At 33.5% G+C, this 18,403-nt stretch overlaps 1 protein-coding gene across 9 annotated transcripts in view; it reads right to left on the bottom strand.

Annotated features, from left to right (window-relative positions):
• Window positions 1-16,060: 16,060 nt before the first annotated feature.
• Window positions 16,061-18,403, bottom strand: part of CNOT4 (CCR4-NOT transcription complex subunit 4) — a 74,377-nt gene continuing 72,034 nt past the window's right edge. For 6 of the 9 annotated variants that reach the window (XM_070946806.1, XM_070946810.1, XM_070946809.1 and 3 more), the window contains 2 exons: window positions 18,003-18,215; window positions 16,061-17,349 (listed from right to left, as the gene is read on the bottom strand). In XM_070946806.1, the coding sequence (XP_070802907.1) occupies window positions 17,048-17,349; window positions 18,003-18,215 (515 nt within the window). In that variant the 3' untranslated portion in view covers window positions 16,061-17,047. The remainder of the gene's footprint in view (window positions 17,350-18,002; window positions 18,216-18,403) is intronic. The other 3 variants (XM_070946813.1, XM_070946814.1, XM_070946815.1) reach the window with 1 other exon arrangement.

Raw genomic sequence — 18,403 nt, 5'->3', positions numbered from 1 at the left:
TGGGCAAACTGGTAGCGGCGGCAGCGGGAGGGTCCGCCCACCTGCCTGGACACTTCTGCCCATGTGCATAAGTGTCGCATGCACACGCGAGCGCGTGCACACCCATGAGCGAACCAGTAGCGACGGGTTTTGAAACCCGCCCCCGGTAATGAGAGCAGAAAATTGAAGTCTCACCATCACAATGTAATCTTATAAACCTCTTAACCATTTCTTTGTTCAGCTTCAAAATCTATCCCAATTTTATATCCCAAATGTTGCTATATTCTTATCTCTTTCTTTTCTTGATTCCTAAACATAGTATGCAACATAGTATGTAAGTATGTAATCTACAAAACACAAAATACACTGCAATAGACTACCCTTTTAACAACAAAAATGAATTTGTTTGTTCAGTTTTAAAAGAAATACTTTAACAGCCAAGTATATTGTGAAAGATTTTGAATGAAGTTGCTTTTTCCTGATGGTTTGGTGACTTGTCAAGAAAGAAGAATTTAAAGAAAAATGTATAATGGGCATAAGCTGAGGCAAAGTTTTCCTTAGTAGCAAATGTTGAAAAATACTTCCAATTTTAATTAGTTTACGACTAATTCATGTAGTGCAGTATACTTTTCCACTTAGTGTAGTTGTTAAAGTATCTTCTATTTCAAATGCCAAAAAAATTAATTCAGAATAAAAATTTAGACACTGCTCAAAATTTTACTACACCAAGCAAAACATAGGGTCCATGCCTTCCAAATTATGTTGCATATTAGTTCTTATAAAGATTGAATCTTAACAATTGATGAATTTCTTCTATCATTCTACAGATAAGATGAAAAGTTTCCAAGATCCAAACCTACTCTATTACTTATGCTGATTATATACCAGTTTAGTTTTTTTTAACACATTTAGCAAGTCATCTTATCATTCACCATATCTGAAGATATTATTTCCTGCCATTTAGATCAGACTATATTGTTAAGTCAGCATTATGGTAAAAAAAAAAAAAGAATTAAAGAAACATTTTGACACTTGGTTGCAATATAGTAATAATGCATCAGAAACTACCGGTACCTACCTTTTCTTAGTGTAAAATTAGTTTCATTGTTCAGGTTTTATCTATAATTCTATAGATTTAATTATCACAATGGATACTGTTTCTAAGCTATATCTCTACCTTTTAGGCAACAACTTCAAACACTAAACAACCATTGATTGTTGTTTGCTTTCACATTTGATCAATTAGATTGCCAATTTTGTAGCAACAGGAGTCTATTTTCCAGAGGGCTTTTGGGTTTCTATTTTTAAAAAAATATTTAATGTTTTATTTAAGGAAGTTAAGAAGTGGTACCTTAGCTCTTCAGTCCAACTCTACTTTTGCCCCCAAGATACTGTAGATGTCACAGAGCCAGTTGCTTTCTTTCAGGTTGAACAGCTTCTTAGAGTCACTGAATGCTGAGCTGGAGCACAAGAATAAATTGAAGAGCTGCCAGGATGTCAAAACCAGGTGATCTGTACGTGGGTGTAGATGGCACCAAGACAATAAAGGAGAGAGCTTTAAACTGATGTTAAATAATTACATATTCCACCTTGTTTATTATTAGAATGGACTGGTGTAGATTTATATATGTTCTACCCTGAATAAAATAAATATGCCTTTCCTTATATATCAATGAAAACAATGTTCCCCAAGTTGGTGCTTTCCAGGCACGTAGTATCTAGAATTCCTACTCAGCAGAATGAGCACATAGTCCTAAAACATCTGGAAGATGGCAAGGTGTGGAAAGTTACATTAGATGAAGGGTAGAGGATTCCACAAATTTAAAGCCAAGTTGCTACTAAAGCAAAATGGAAACAACCATCATCATTAATATATTTTGTTGAATTAAATATGTAATCCATCACATGCTGAATTTTTCGTTATTCTAATGCTGAGAGCAATTCACAGGTTTGAGACACTGCTAACATACCTGGACAAAACTGTGAAATCAAAAGAATGTTGAACTGTACTGCCATTTTGCAATTTTAGGTAATCCCTCTTCTTACAATTTACTTAGAAGTTAATTTAAAAACCTGGTCAGGTTTTTTATTACCTTAAATTGATTTGCCTATAACTTGCTTATAACTTCCCAAAAAATTACATGCTATTTTCACACCAGTATTAGCCAAGTTTTAACCCACATTATAAATTTATTATGTAAATATATCATATTCTGCAGCAACATCCATGCCTTGAGACATTTATCCAAGAAAATTTAGTAAAAATAGAAATAGAAAAAAACACTTCCAAAGGGATTTAGGGACAGAAGGCCTGGCACATGTCTGGACTTGGTTTATTCATTCAGTACTGCCTGCTTATCTAAAATTTTCTCACAGACCCATTCAGAGATCTTTCCTAGGCTCATTGCCCTACAATATCTTCAACAATAGATGGTAAATATTGAATCTTGGATCTTTTGGCATATTAAGTTTTTTCTTTAATTGACATCCAAAGCACAGACATGAATTACTCTCAACATTTTAACCAATAGCTCAAGAAAAAAAACCCACAACAAATAAAAAAGTAAAATTTTAAGAGTTAAACATAAAAATCTCAAATGATAAGATTTTATCAGATTTCTCTATGATTTTATGACTTTTCAATCATTTTATTTGGGGGATTAGTGTGTGATGTGAAATATTTGCAGTATTTGTGTGTTGTGGGGATGCAAGTACGAAAGGCTAGGATTCGCACCATGCTTATTTTGTCTTTTTGCATCACTGCAAAATTCCTATTTTTATTATATGAACACAGCCTGTTAGCATAATATGTTCAGGCATGTAATAGTTTTTGTCCCTTATGAATTAATCTAGCCTCTCCTTGTCCCAAAGGTGTTTTTTCAAGAGGCAACTGGACTTTCTGGTTTTTCTCAGTCATCCAGGTCATGGTTGTCCCAAAGATGCTTTTTCAAGAAGCAATTGGCAGTTGGACTTTCTGGTTTTTTCTTTGAAGACGTTTCGCTTCTTGGATGAGAAGCGAAACGTCTTCAAAGAAAAAACCAGAAAGTCCAACTGCCTCTTGAAAAAGCACCTTTGGGACAACCATGACCTGGATGACTGAGAATCTCCATAGACATCTAGCCTCTCCTTATTCTCAACTTATTTACTTATACAATTTATATAGCTACCCATCTCACAATATATTAATACTAGCCAGCAAACAATTAAAACCAAAGTGAAAACACTATAAACCACAAAGAGATACAACAAAACGAACTTAAACATAGTGTGAGGTTGTTGTGAAATTGCTTACTCCCCAGTATATTGGTTTGTTATCTTAAATTGGAGCCAAATTAATATATATCCTTTTAATTGTTTTTTTAATGTTTTTATTGTATGTTTTTATCTGGCTGTACACCGCCCTGAGTCCCTCGAGAGAAGGTGAGGTATATAAATTCGAAATAAAATAAAATAAAATAAAATAAATATTCTTGGAAATGCCTTGACAAGAATAGATATTTTCTTGCAGAGAACAATTAATCCAACAATCAGAGAAGATTTGTCAACTGTAGTATATAACAGTCAAAACTTGCTTCAGGATTTAAATCTTGAGTTTTTTCCTTCTGCTTTTCTAAATCAAGGGATAGTTCACTGTTTGTTTTTTTAAGGCCATGAAGGCAAGTGGGATTTCTTAATATTTAGAAGGTTGAGAATTCAATCCTATGTAGCGGCAGATATTTCTCTCCTAGGGCACAAAGAAAAAATAACTGCTGTGAACCCCACGTGGCGTCAGGAAGGGCAATGAGTAAATGCTCAGATCCATCCAGTTGTCCCGACTCTACTCCAAATTTAGGGATTACAAGATCGTAAAAAGGGAGGATTTTTTAATGGTTCATTTATGTCCGGCAACTCCGTATTTCCGTGCTTCACTCAGTTTACCATGTGTTAATTTAACCAGAGTATGGTATGCTCTTGATCAACATATCAATACTTTCACAATACTTTCCTTCTTACCCTTTCTATATTGTTGTTTCCTTTCCCAATACTTGGTAGCTCCCCCACCTTAAGTTATTTTCCCTCTTAAATAAAAACAGCGATAGAAATTTGTGGACACCTTGGTTTCCATCAAGCTTCAGTATACATGTTTCTTGTCCACGTGTGATTTCATTTTGTTTATATAAATAGTATTATATGAACTCTGGAAACTTGAATTTTCTAGAAAGGATATGAGATGTTGTAAATGGAAAGAAAATTATTAGATTAGAATATTTGGCTCTGCACTCATGGAATTGGATTTGAACCAAGATTGTGTTCAGTATTGTTCATCTAGTTTCACTTAATTAGATAAGACCTTTTTGTTTTCTCTGTTTTGCTAACATACCAAACTAATTATGAACTGCCCTAATGCTACCATGCTACCACATTTCCTTATTAAAATTAAAATGAGCGTACTCAACTGGCTATTCCACTTTCCTAAGCAAGATACAGTTTTCCTTTTCTTTCTAAGAATATTTACATGAAATTGTTACAACAACATTATATAAATTCTTCAAGTATTGGTATTTCGAAGCCCCTCCCACTGAACTAAATCCAGAGTCAAATATTTTATAATGCTTAAAATGACTAAAACAGGAATCCATTAAAAGTTTGGAAGGTGTAAACTTTCTGGACCTTAATTCTAGAAGAACAAATCTTGTATTTATTTGGTTGAACTGAAAGGTTTTAGAAAAAAACGTGTAATATAATCCAACCAGCCTTTTAAATCTAAAATCAGTAACAACTTGTGTCACCCAATCTTAGCTATAATAGTGTGATCTGGTGATCTCTGAACATGTGATAGGTCTCAATCCAGGTTGTGTACTGTAGCACCGGAAACAATTTAAAAAAAACAAAAGTTGTTGTTAGACATTTGAATAACCTATGAAAACTGCCTCCACTCTTTCTGATGCTTTCTGGTTATCATAAGTGGCTTATCTTCAAACCATTCCCTGGAAAAGTAGCTTATTTTCCAGTCTATATGAACAACAATAACAACAGGAAAAAAGCAAGCTATCCTTCTAGATAGGTGAAGTGGCTTATACATACGTTTTTTATACTTCATTTAACAATTCAAGTCTCTCATTTGGCAGAAGATCATTTGACAGAAAAATTACCTCTCTTATTGGCAGATTTGTTATTTATTCTCTTCTGAGCTCCTTTAAGTTGTGTTGCCTGAGAGACAGAATATTGAGTGAATTTGAACAAAGCAGTGACACTTTTAAAGGACACAATTTAAAAGACAATTCCATCCATGACCCTAATGGGATCCATTTACAATAGTAAGATTAATAAATTAACAGTAGGCACCAGTGCCAGAAACACTGACCTAACAACTACGAATTGCTCAAATCTAAATTTTCAAAGTCAAGACAATTTCCTATTGATACTGTTGTAGGTTGTAAGTCTATAAAATTTTAGTTGGGAGCTGGATTTATCTTAAATAGTATAAAGGAAAGAACTGATGCAATTATCTTGGATGCAAAATCCATACTTAGTATTTTAAATCTAGCTTCCAAACACAGATGGCTGAGCTTGGGGTCTCAAGGAATTTTCTAATTGTCCTGTGATCACTGAAACATGCTTAATTTCCACTGCAATGAATAAATACAAAATAAAAAATAATAATTTATTACTGATAAAAGAATCTTTTCTTATTTCATCTCAGATACTTCCTTAAGCTTAACAGATTTTATCATTGAAATTGAAGCATTATAAGAATATTTGCCATGAGAATGGAAATTCAAACCTTTAAATTTTTTGCAGGTTTAGGTTTTCTTTCTTTACTTTAAAATGGAACTTCGTTGGAGGAAGTAAGTTTGATTACATTCAATTTATTTCTCTTCATTTCACGCTATTAATGATGGGGTGTCATAGAAGCATACCTATTAAGTAACATATAATATTACTGAAATTTATGACTTTGACATTCTTCCTTGTAGTTGATGGGAAACAAAACACTTTTATTTTCCATTCTTTCTCCAATGGTTTGCAACGCCTCTCATTACTAATGTTCTTTATTATATCCCAAGGAGGACATGATGAAGAAACTTCTTTTTTAGGAGGGTTGCAAAATTCAGACAACCAGTTAAATTAGTTAAGCCTTCCTTAAGATTTATATTACATTTTGGAGAGTTCCCTGCATCAAATTAGTCAGGAAACAGAGAGCTCATTTTTTAAAAAATATAATTTTAGTCAAAGGAAACTCTGAAAGCCAAAAAAATGGCAATAAAGATACATGCCCCAAAGGACACAGTGTATGGATATATTTTGCCCACTGCTTCCAATGTTTTCTAAACTGAGCTCTGTTAAATCAAGGATTTCCTTCATCTTGATAAGCCAATTGACTTATTGCTTTGCCTTTTGTTTTCTCTTTAGTGGTAATATTCAATGTATCTTACAATGATTTTTCCCCCCAGTTTAAATATTTTTGTTGTAGGTTATCTATCACACCCTTCATAAATTGGCAAGCAAATTGCTTAAGTAATGCTGCCTCCTGCAGGTCAAAAAATAAAATGGGAAATATTCCCACATATACGAAAGAACTGATTTCTTATGACAATATTGGCTAGAAAAAAAATAATTAAAATAATTTATTTATCCAATTTTGCATTATGAAACAGTATGTATGTCTAAATTATTTAGTCAAAATGATAAAGTGAAAAGGGATAATTAATGGTGCCATTATTGGAAATGAAAAAGAAAAATTATAGAAATGGCATAAACCAAAGAGCAGGTTACAGTACAATTGTCTGCCATAGATCTCCCAAAATAGATCTATTTAAAAGGTCAGGCTACTTCAGACTGTCATTTTTTTCATTATAATGTTTAAATTTTTGTATGTGCTCTTCTATTTTAGGTATTTCCAGCACTTTATGGAAGAAAATGCTGAATTAGTAAAGAAGAGCATTTGAATTGCAGTGTGATCATCTGTACTATAGAAAATTCATTCTTAAACCAGTCTTCACACATTAAATACACAAAGTTCTTCTGCTGTAATTCGATACACAAAATATCCATATTCTTTGTCTTTTTTATTCTTAGCCAAATCCTTCTGGTGACAGCACCAAATGTTTCTTGCAAAACTTCAGAAGATTGGGAGAGACAAAATCTACCTGTATCTAAAGGAAAAGTTCACCACTTTTGATGTATCCCCCATATTAACAAGATCAACATGTGAAGTCAATTAAAAATGGTATTTTAATAATATCAGCATATTTTTTAGCACTCTGATAAATGGAATACCTACTGTCCAGCATAACGTGTAAGATCCTGTCTCTCTTTGCTCAATTTAAGAACATAAACCCTACAGGTAGTCCTCTACTTATGGCATTTGTTTAGCAGCTTTCAAAATTATGATGGCGCTGAAAAAAATGACTTACATATTTATGATCATCACAGAGTTCCTGCAATCACATGATCGTGATTTGGATGCTTGGCATCCAGTGATGACATTAATAACTGCAATGATGTACAACCAAAATTCTGTGCTTAATTGTGGTTGTTACTGGAGGACCACTGCACTGTGGGTTATTTCTTGATTAGCCATACACACTACAGGAAGTTTTTGACTTACAACCACAGTTGGGACAGAAATGTCCATCAGTAAATGATGATGTTATTAGGTGTGTTGTGTCCAATTTTCCAAACTTTTGCCATGGTTGTTCCCTCATTGACTCTGCTCATCAGAAGCCCCTTGGGAAAGTTGCAAATGGCAACCAGTATGTACCAGTATTTATGACAGTTGCAGCATTCTGCCATGTGATTTTATGTTGGTTATTGACCAGCATATGTACCATTAAAACTGTAAAATTTTGCAACCCTTACATATGAAACTACGTATGCCTACAGACTATGAAAATTTTATGGAAGAATAAAATTCCTAATAATATAGAAATAAGCAATGTAAAATTAAAATCTACAAAAGCTACAAGATGTTTTGAAATTAATCATAGGAACTACCGTACTTTTCGGAGTATAAGATGCACTTCCCCTCGCCTACAAAAGAGGGTGGAAATGTTGGTGCGTCTTGTACACCGAATACAGCCATTTTTGGCCTCCCGAAGCCCCGACCCGCGCATCCCGCGCAAATGGGGCACACAGAGGTTTTGGGAGGCTTGCAGAGGGCTCCTGGGGGCCAGGGAGGGAAAAACCTTTTTCCTTGATTACTTCTTCGAAATCTTGGTGCATCTTATACATCGGTGCATCTTATAGTCCAAAAATATGGTATATGTATTGTTAATGCATAATAATTATTAGAACTCTTTTAAATAAGAAGAAAGAACCTTAACTGGCTAAACAGGATTATCTAATGAATGCAAGTTACAGAACATAATTTAAGAAAATCATACATCATGTGGAACAAACAGATGAATGTTTGTTGAACATTGTTGGACAATGTAAGTCCCTGCACTTATCTTGGCAAGATTTTCAGAAGTGGTTTGCCACTGCCTTCTTCCTAGAACCGAGTCCAACATTAAAGTGCAAAAACTTCAACTTCCAGTGGAGACAGGGTGAACTAAATATGCCCATGACAGAGAGGAGACAACAACTGCAACAAAGACCAAAGAGACTTTAATGATTGACTTATTTGTGTTATTCTTTGGCTTTCTCACTTACCCAGCATGCATCAGCAATAACACCTCTTGCTCTTTGGCTTTTTCTAAAGTCAGGTTGAATATCTGGCATCTCCCTTTCCATGCCAGCATTTCCCAATGATACATTGGATAATCCTAAACATTATTTTTCTAACATGTGAAATTAAGAACCTTGTGCAATAGTTTGCAGATCCTGTAAAGACTCCTTTCTTTGGTATTAATATGTAGACTGACCTCTTCCAATCTGTTGGCCATTATATAATTCTCCACATTTCTTAGCATAATTTGCTTAGAATCTTTACTGATTCTTTTGTTGTTTTCATACTTCTGTAGATATTCCAACAATTCTTGCAGTCTTTTTCAATTTGTAGTTTTTAGAACATTTTCCTTCGTTTCTTATTTTTGTAATCATTTCATTTTAGTAAAATTCCATAACAATCCACATTCTGGTGTTAATTTTTCTAATGTTTATTTTTATAGTTTTACAATATGCATTTTTGAAAGCAGCTTTTGTCCCTGTTATGTGGCTTTTGTAGTTTTTTTCTTCAGTGTATGCATTTGTGTGTTCTTGCTCTTAATTCACATTTCTCATTTAAAAACTATTTTCCAGAGAGTATTGAAACTCTAGTCATACTCCACCATCGGCCATATCAGTTATGGATAATGTGAAATAGAAAACACCTTGGCACATAAGCTTAGGAAATGCAAAGAGATAAGTTAACTTTAAAGGATAATGCAGAGTTACCAATTTCTAATGAATATTATTTCAGTTTGTGTAAGATATATGCATCACAAAAATTACTTAGACTTAATTATTTTACACAAAGAAAAAGTTGGCATGAATATTACTAAAACTATTTCCTGGAAATAATATGAATGGTCATAGCAATGATCTACCCTTGTGTACAAATATATTGCAGTTACTACTTCTAGCAAATCGTCTGGCACTGACTTTATGTCTGAGACATAGGAAATGAGCATATGAGTAAAATACTTTGCCTTTTCATCAAGCAAAGGTTCAATATATTTTATATAGGCTGCACCTTGCACAAAAGCATTAATGAATTTCTTATCATCATCCCCAAATACTCTAAACTTCACCTGTATTCTTAATTCTTTTAACTGTTCCATATTACCCCCATATTATAATTAGGTAGAGACTGAAGTACAGCAATTTGGTTAAAGAATGAATTCATAACTAGAGCCCAATCTCAGAGGAGCAGGTAGATATTAAAATGATAGAGTTTTGAGCTCCATGTTCTCTTCCCCACCCACTTTTCTTGATCATTATTGCTGTTTATTTTTAACGTAAGATTTGATTGAACATAAGATTTAATTGAAAGATTAACAATAGCAAAATGCCCAAAAAAATCCCCAACATGACAGAGGAACAAGGCATACATGGATGAGTCAAGATGGCTGAGACAACAATTTGTTCAGTGAAAAGAGGTTAAAGGCAATTGCCCCTTTGGAAGATGCAATACCTGAAAGCTACCCTTAAAAAACTTGGAGGTTGTCTCAACAGGAAATTTACTTAAACAACTAAATAACTAGTAGAGGATCTGGATAAATCAACCACTTTAAATTGAATGGGCTTGGCAGGTATGTTTGAACAAGTTAATAAACAGCTAAGCATTGTCTTTTCAAGTTTAAGAAATAACTCAGACTGTAAGAAAAAGCATGTGAACTTGCTGTGAAAAATGAGCTTGATATTGGAAAAGTTCAAAATATATCAATGACATTAAAATGTATTTGGCTGACCTATAGGACTGGGACAGGATAGATAATTTCAGAGTTAGAGGAATTAGGGAAAATACAGCAAATAGCTAATTTATCTCAAAAAGTTTCCAGATTTGAAGATTTGCTCCTAAATTCAACAAAATCCAAAAACCAAGAAATATATTAATAAAATTTTAAATGATCTGGTGAAAAAAAAATCCACAGAAATTTTGCAGAGCTAATAGGTAAATTGAAAGAGAGATATAGTGTTAGTTTTCCATGACATTAGTCTTACCATAGTACAAGCTTCAAAACTCTGAGAGAAAATTTATTAAAAAGAGAAAGAAGGTATAAATACTAGTTTTCAAGCTAATACTTCAACCCCAAGGAATAGATTTATACATTCCAGAAATGAAGTTTTCAAATGCCTTCATAGAGAATACAGAATAAACTTTAATGTTTAAGAAACTCTTATAACTCTATAGAAGATTTGACAAGGGGGTCTTTTAGCATTTGGACTCATAAAACAGTTGCTGGTTATAATTTACATGTTTGATAATGTTTCATATTAGCTAGGAAGAAAGACAAAACACAGAGAATTGTTTAAAAGTTGTAAAGACAAGGCTAGCTGGAAAGGGAGGAGATAGAAGTTCAACAATCCTCTAAATTAGACTAGTGAGAAGATCTAACAGGTTGGGAAGATGAGGGGTGGGGGGAGTAAAGAAGAGAACTAGGGATGGGTGAAGGAAAACAGTGTGGGAGCAAAAAGGATAATTAGTATGAAAAGTCATAATAACCTCACAAATTTAATTATTGCTATTTTGTAAGAATAGTAAGCAAGACAAGGATAGGTTCTTTAAATGCTGGAGGCTAGGTGTCCCAATTAAAGAACTAGAATCAGTTAATATTTAAGATCCTTCAATCTATAGGTTACAGAAAATATATACATCAGAAAAAAATTAAAGATTTTAGAACCAAGTCAACAAAGATAACCATCTCATTTTATGATAATGTAGACATTATGTAGAAAAGATTCAAAAACATAAAGATTGCTCTTTGTTAAAGGGAAATTTGATAGTAAAATTATAACCTGATCTCTACCTACATACCAAATCAGAGTCAATCAAGTTTATACAAAAATTTATGAAAGCCTTAAATAAATTTGGCTATTATTTGGTTCTATGGACTAATTTAAATATTGATGTGGGTATAATAGTTGATAGAACAAATAATCAGGAAAATAGAAGATAATTTTTAGCATCTAAAGATTTGCAGAATTTGATATAACTGCATGAACGTACCGATATCTCTAGCACAAAGCATCCACTCACAAAGGGCTTTTACCTATTATTCAAAGAGATACCAATCCCATTTGAGGATAGACTATATTTGGGCCTTAATTATTTTTTGAATAAATTTATCCAAATAGAGATAATCCAATATATAAGAGGTGAAAATACAATGTAAATAAGCAGAATAAAAAGAAATCAACATAATGAATGTACTATTTATTTGTATCCTGTCTGCATTATTTTTACAAATAATTCAAGGCAGCGAACATATACAACACATCTTCCTCCTATTATTTTCCCCACAATCCTGTGAGGAGAATGACTGGCCCAAAGTAACGCAGCTGGCTTTTATTATTAGCTCATTTTTTTATACTTAAATCAAAAATACTATGTATTTGACAATAAAAACTCAAGATTATTGGAAAATAAGCTTCCAAAAGGTAAAGGAGAGGGTTATATAAAGGCAATAAATGATCAATAATAAAAATCTTATTTAAAAGTTTATTTATTTATCAAGCTTGTATGCCACCCAACTCACTGAAGGCAACTCTAGTTTGCAAACTAGTACTTCTAAAAACCTTGTGACAGAATTTCTGGTGCTGTGAACTTAGACTCATTTTTACAATTAGAAGTTACAGTTTTTTTAAAAAAACATTGAAAGTAGAAAATTCCCAGGTTCTAACAGATGAGTTCTATAAGGCATTTAAAAATATTAAATGAGAATTTTTGTCATTAAGGTAATTTTCTTCTCTCATCCTAGTGCAATTCTAAAATATCTTTAATTCCTAAATCACACAACGATTCATTGGAATTATCTTCTTACAGACTTATCTTTCTCCATATTTATCATAAATAATATACTAAACTAGCCAAACTTCTCAATTTAATTATGGGAGAAATTATGCAGCCTAACCAATCAGACTTCATTCCAAAAAGAAATATATCTAGCCCCACCAGAAAACTGTTATTATTAACTCTTAATATTAAAATTAATGTTTCTCTATCAGTATGCTCATTAAAGATATTTAAAGCAACTGACTGTACAGAAAGCACTATTTTTAAAACAAACTTTAAGTCTGCCAATTACTTTTTCCACACAATAGATCAGATTTATAATATAATCAATGCCCAATAAAGAATTAAGAAGTATGAATCAGAAAATAATTTCAAGAACTACCAAGCATGGCTATCAATTATCCTAGCAATCATTAATTCTTGTTATAGAAATACAGTAATAGTTTTTATAGCAATAAAGAAATTACGGAGATAAATTCGATTTTTAGTAATGCAAATAAATATATTAGTATAGAATTTGAAAATTAGGGATGGTAGCAAAATTTCAAAATCACAACTGAGTTATTAAAGAAAATTCTTCCAAAATTTTCCTAAAGTACGAGGATAGCTAATAATTTAAATATAGTAGTGGGTTTAGATTTAGGAATTAATATAATTATAATATTATAATATCTATTATTTATATATTATAATTATATTATAATTAATATAATCAAAAACATTAAGAAACTGTTTAATAATAATTTCATCTCAATGTATCAGAAGTTAAAACAAAAAATGAAAATCAGGAATAAGAAAGATTTAAATATTTTGATTGAACTGAGGCAGTTAAAATGATAAAACTTTACTTTTTCAAAAATGTCAAACTGCCTCAACAGGTACTTGATAAAATGTTAACACTTTGGGAAAGAAAAATTAAGCTTCTTTGTTTAATACTAGAAAAATGAAGAATAGAAATGTCACATAAGGACTCAGACACAAGGAGACTGAAGAATTCCGTTTTAATTTTTTTTAAAATAAGGCAGCATATTTCAGTTATATTGTTCCTTCACAATGGAAAACTCAACAAGACATAGGTGCTGCTAGAAAACATTAAAGAGATTAATAAATGTTTTTCTTCCAGAAGACTTTATAATAGGTAATATAAGTAATGTATTTACATATTACGAGAGCCAGTTTGGTGTTAGTTAAGGCACCAGAATAGAAGCTGGGAAATTATTGAGTTCTTAGGCATAAAGCCAGCTGGCCATCTTAGGCCAGTCACTCTTTCTCAGCCCTAGGAAGGAGGCAATGGCAAACCATTTCCAAAAATCTTGAGAAAACTGCAGGGACTAGTCCAGGTAGTCACCAGGAGCCAAGTTCACTTGAAGTTACACACATGTACTCAAGTTCACAAAGCTACACTTCAGTTTTGGGAGGAAATATGCAACTTTGATAGAGGGCATCTTTACTGGGACATCTAATATTCTTTAATCAGGACATGTCAACCTAAAAGAAGCCTTGAAAAAAGTTCAAATTGCAATAGGGTATGAGACTTCAACAGTAATAAGACACAAAATAGATGTGTTTGAGTTACACATAAGTCCCCATCTATCCTGGCCAACAGAGCCCCAACTTATTTTTTTAATAAGAAGGCTATGAAGGACTCAGCATCTCATTGTTTAATTATGAAAAATTAGCAATTAATTGCTCATTCCAAACCAAAAGAAAAATGTAAATAATTTATGGAATGTTAGAACTGAAGGCGGGTGAGATCCTGTAGGTTTAAAAAGAAGCAATGTCACTAACTCACACGTTTTGTTACTTACAAGCCTAAGTGCACCAACATAAGCTATTTAAACTCTGTGCAGTGAATGCATCAATGTGAAACCCATAAAATGGTACTATAAATTTGGTTTCCTGCAGTGGCACAAAAGAGTAACTCACCTCTTCATTGGGAGAATCCAAATTTTTATTCTGAGCAATAATAGTTTTCACCTTGAAGGTTTTTAATTGAATATTCTAATACAGAATATACAGGTAGTCCTCAACCTACAACAATTGAGCCCAAAATTTCTGTTACTAAATGAGACAGTTGAGTTTTGCCCCATTTTATGAACTTTCTTGCCACAGTTGCTAAGTGAATCACTGCAGTTGTTAAATTAGTAACAAAGCAGTTAAGTGAATCTGGCTTCCCCATTTTTATTCCTCAGGTGGTCTCGAAAGGTGATCACATGACCTCAGGACACTGCAACTGTCATAAATTTGAGTCAGTTGCTAAGCGCCTGAATTTTGATTACCTGAACAAGGAAATGTTGCAATGATTGTGTGAAAAATGGTCACAGGTCACTTTTTTCAGCACTGTTGTAACTTAAAACTGTCACTAAACAAATTGTTGAAAGTCGATGACTACTTGTACGGCCAATACTCTATGTGATGCCAAATTTTATTAAATTTCAGAATCAACTCAATAATTTGCTATTGTATAACTGCCTATGTGGGATGATCTTCAAGTGATTTGAACTATGGTTTATTTAGCCTAGGAAGCCTAATCTAGACTAGGATGAAATTATGTTTCTATATATGCTATCCTAGTACTTCTTCGTTTGGTAAAGGGCAATGGCATACCAGAACTAAAAAGTCCCACTAACAGCTTCATGGAGGAAGGATTGAACAATTTCCACAATTTCTAACTAACAACCAGTAACAATGGCTTCCAACTTCTTGCTATGCTCCCAACTTTATATTCTGACGAATTCTTTAAAATCAGCATTTGCTGATTCAGATGTAACAGAAAACTGATTTCAGAAATTGATAGCTTTGTATAGAGTGCACGAAGTACATGAAGCTGGAAAGATAAGATAGTTCAGATACAACTTGTTCCTAGGATGGTATTGCATAGATTTATCAGACTAAAAATATAACTGAGGCAAGCCTTTACGGTTCAACTTCTTGATTATCTACAATAGGGAACAGTACACACTGATATGTAGCAGAAAAAAAGGCAAATACCACTATTTGTTCTCTGAAGGAAAGTCATTTCTGTCAGGAAATGCAAATTTTGGATGCAAATTTCTTGCTTTCTTTATATTTCTGTGACTCCTGTATTTGTGTGAAGTTGACAAGAATCACAAACGTACTTTTCAGCTTGCAAAACTCCTTCCCTGGATAAAATGTTTTCTTAACACACTGAATCATTTTCATTTCTAAAATATGAGATCTGATTAAGCTAGTGCAGTGTTTCTTAACCTTGGCCACTTTAAGAGGGATGGACTTCAACTCGTAGAATTCTCCAGCCAGAGAAACACTGAGGTACTAAATATGATCTTTAAATATATTAAGTCAAATCATGATGTTTAAAATGAAGGTACAAATTCAATAAGGCATGACCATTAGGAATATCTTACAAAATACCAGTTATAATCTAATAAGACAGTCTGGTCTGTTTAAATTAAAAATTCTTGACTTTAAAAGCAAAGGAGAAAGAATTGTCAGGGAGGGTGGCATAACATTTATTTGAGAAAGTAAAAATGAGACATGACATAAAAATATAAATAATGGTGTTAAGGTAAGGACATCAAATGCTCCATGGGGAGTACACAGCCTCAAGAATTTTTTTGGAAATGTTATCACAGAAATTGATATACATAAAACAGAAAAAAAAGAGAGAGAATTCACAAAAGGTTGTCATCAAGTTTTCTGTTTTATTTAAGATTTTAGTTTTAATTCTGAAGAAAGAGGTACATTTCCTTGTTTTTAGTTTTAGCGTCAGGTTATAACCATGTTTAATTTTATGTTTCTTTTTTTCCCCCGTCTTTCAATACTGCACAAACGTCCAGAAACTACAAGGTTAAGTAAAAGCTGCAGGCAGAGGTCGTCAAAGGTTGCGCTCCCGATGATGGTCTTGTGGCCCCAATGCAGTGCTATCTCAGAGTGTCTTAATCAGGTGATTTAAAAAAAAAGAGACTGACAAGAAGACAGAAAGATTGAAGTGAATATCACTCGTGTTTCAGCTGCTTATAATTATATTATGTATATGCTAGGTATTAAATCTGTGATATTTTTAAAACATTATATTTATTTGAAATCTAAAGCCAAAACTTTTAAAAATTCCCCGTTAAATCATTTCTTACCAACATGTCAGTTATTTCTACAGGCAAATTGTCTTTCACCTACTTTATGCCAAAACGTTACTGACAAAACTGTCCCACCCTTCAAGAGAAAAAAGAAAAAAAAAAGTATTTCCCTGTATAATCAACTCACAGAATGCAACACGAATGTTAGGCCACTGCTTTTCCTCAATATATTTCTACACTGGATTCTGAATTTTGTATTATTGTCTTCTATTGTCAACATGACATTTTCCTGCTATGCTAAAATAATTATGTGCAAAAGATTTATGAAAATATTATGCACTTTGATTTCTCTCGCTTAGTGTGTTTAAAGAAATAGTTTTTAAACAGTGTATTTCAAACACTGACTCAGCAAAACTTAAGAAAAAAAGATAATAGTTATGACCCTGTGATTGCATTGCATTTGGAAGCTGGTTGGGAAAGATTTTTGACCAGGAACCAGATTCTTCAGAAAGAAAAATATGAAAGAGGGGCCATAGGTGGGTACAGGAAGTCTGGGAGGAGCAATTCCTGCATTTCTAATGTTTTTGTACTTTTCCTAATGACGATCCAACGCTGAGCTCTGTAGTAAATCTGTGGGGGGTTTACTGGGGGGTCTGAAAGCTGTCTGAAAGCCTGGGGGAGGAGAGTGGAAACTGGCAGGGTTTGAAGGAGGGGAATAGGGGTTCCAACTGGCTCTGTGCAATGGAATTTGTGTACTGAAGGGGTTACTGTGGGGGGTCTGTGTTGGGGCAGCACTGGGGCCATCCATCTCTGTGAGAGCCTGAAGAGACTTTAGCCAATGCGGTGGATTGTCGTCTTGAAGAGAGTCTAAACTGTTTCCAGTGGAGGCTGGGATACCTAGGAAGAAGAGAAACACAGGAGGAGACATAGGTTACACAAAGCAAGCAAGAACTACATATATGAAGTAGGACAGTGCAATTTAACCAATAGCAAGATCAGAAAAATAATTGTTGGCTTGCAGAAATGAAATGACTATGAATACAGTTTTTCAAACACAATTGAAGCTGAGTTTTCCTGGGGAGCTTTTGTCCCTTAAGATGATTTTTCACACTGCCCAAACATTTTTCCGTAATAACATACAATTATTTCCTTTTCTACCTTTCCAAATCGTAATTAACCATTACAAGGAAAACAGCCTTATAAAGAGAGCTTTATAAATAGTGGAGTATGTCCCTTTTTAATAAAAAAAATAATCCAGTTAAAATCCAGTAGCATAGGAACTATATTGCACAGAAAAGCATGCCATCATGTTGATGTGGAAACCGACAGAAACCTCAGATATGCTAAGAAAGACGCCAGGCATGCAAAAGAAAATACTGTGGGGGTATTAATGTTCATTTGTTCTAAGATTTCTGGGCCTCTTGAAAGTTGGTAGATGGAAGCTGGAAGAGACCACCGCATTTTTTTTCCAAAAAAGGTATATTGATTAATTTGTGCCAAATATGCACTTGATCATTGTCAATGGAGCTGAATGAGCGAGAAATCGTTACCTGTGATGATTGCGGGGTCCATCCAGCTCCCAGGGCTGTCCCAATTCAGGCTGTCGGTTGTGGCAGTGTTGGACGTTGGTACACTGTGGTTGGCGTTGGAGGGGGAAGTAGCATTGGGCAGTCCACCAAAGTTGATGTTAATGTTCGGTAGAAGTGCCCTTAGCCCGTCCTGCCATTCCTTCATATTTAAACTCTCTACAGAACTGTTGTTGTCTGGGAGATTTATCAACAAAAAAAGAAAAAAGAAAATGAAAGATAGAAAATAAAAAGCTGAAGTTAGAAACAGATGCTGTTTTTAGTGAAAGATGGTGGCTCTCTAAGCATTTACAACTGTTTTTCTATCAAAAGAATGGGACGATGATAAAGATGAAGCTTCAGTGTTGAGCTGCTGTAGAATATAG

This window comes from Pituophis catenifer, unplaced genomic scaffold (assembly GCF_029215685.1).
Source record: "Pituophis catenifer annectens isolate HBS135680 unplaced genomic scaffold, rPitCat1.0.hap2 SCAF_7, whole genome shotgun sequence".
In the NCBI taxonomy this organism is placed as follows: domain Eukaryota; kingdom Metazoa; phylum Chordata; class Lepidosauria; order Squamata; family Colubridae; genus Pituophis; species Pituophis catenifer.
Note: the sequence above shows the minus strand (reverse complement) of the source record. Positions and strands in the feature narration are given on the sequence as shown.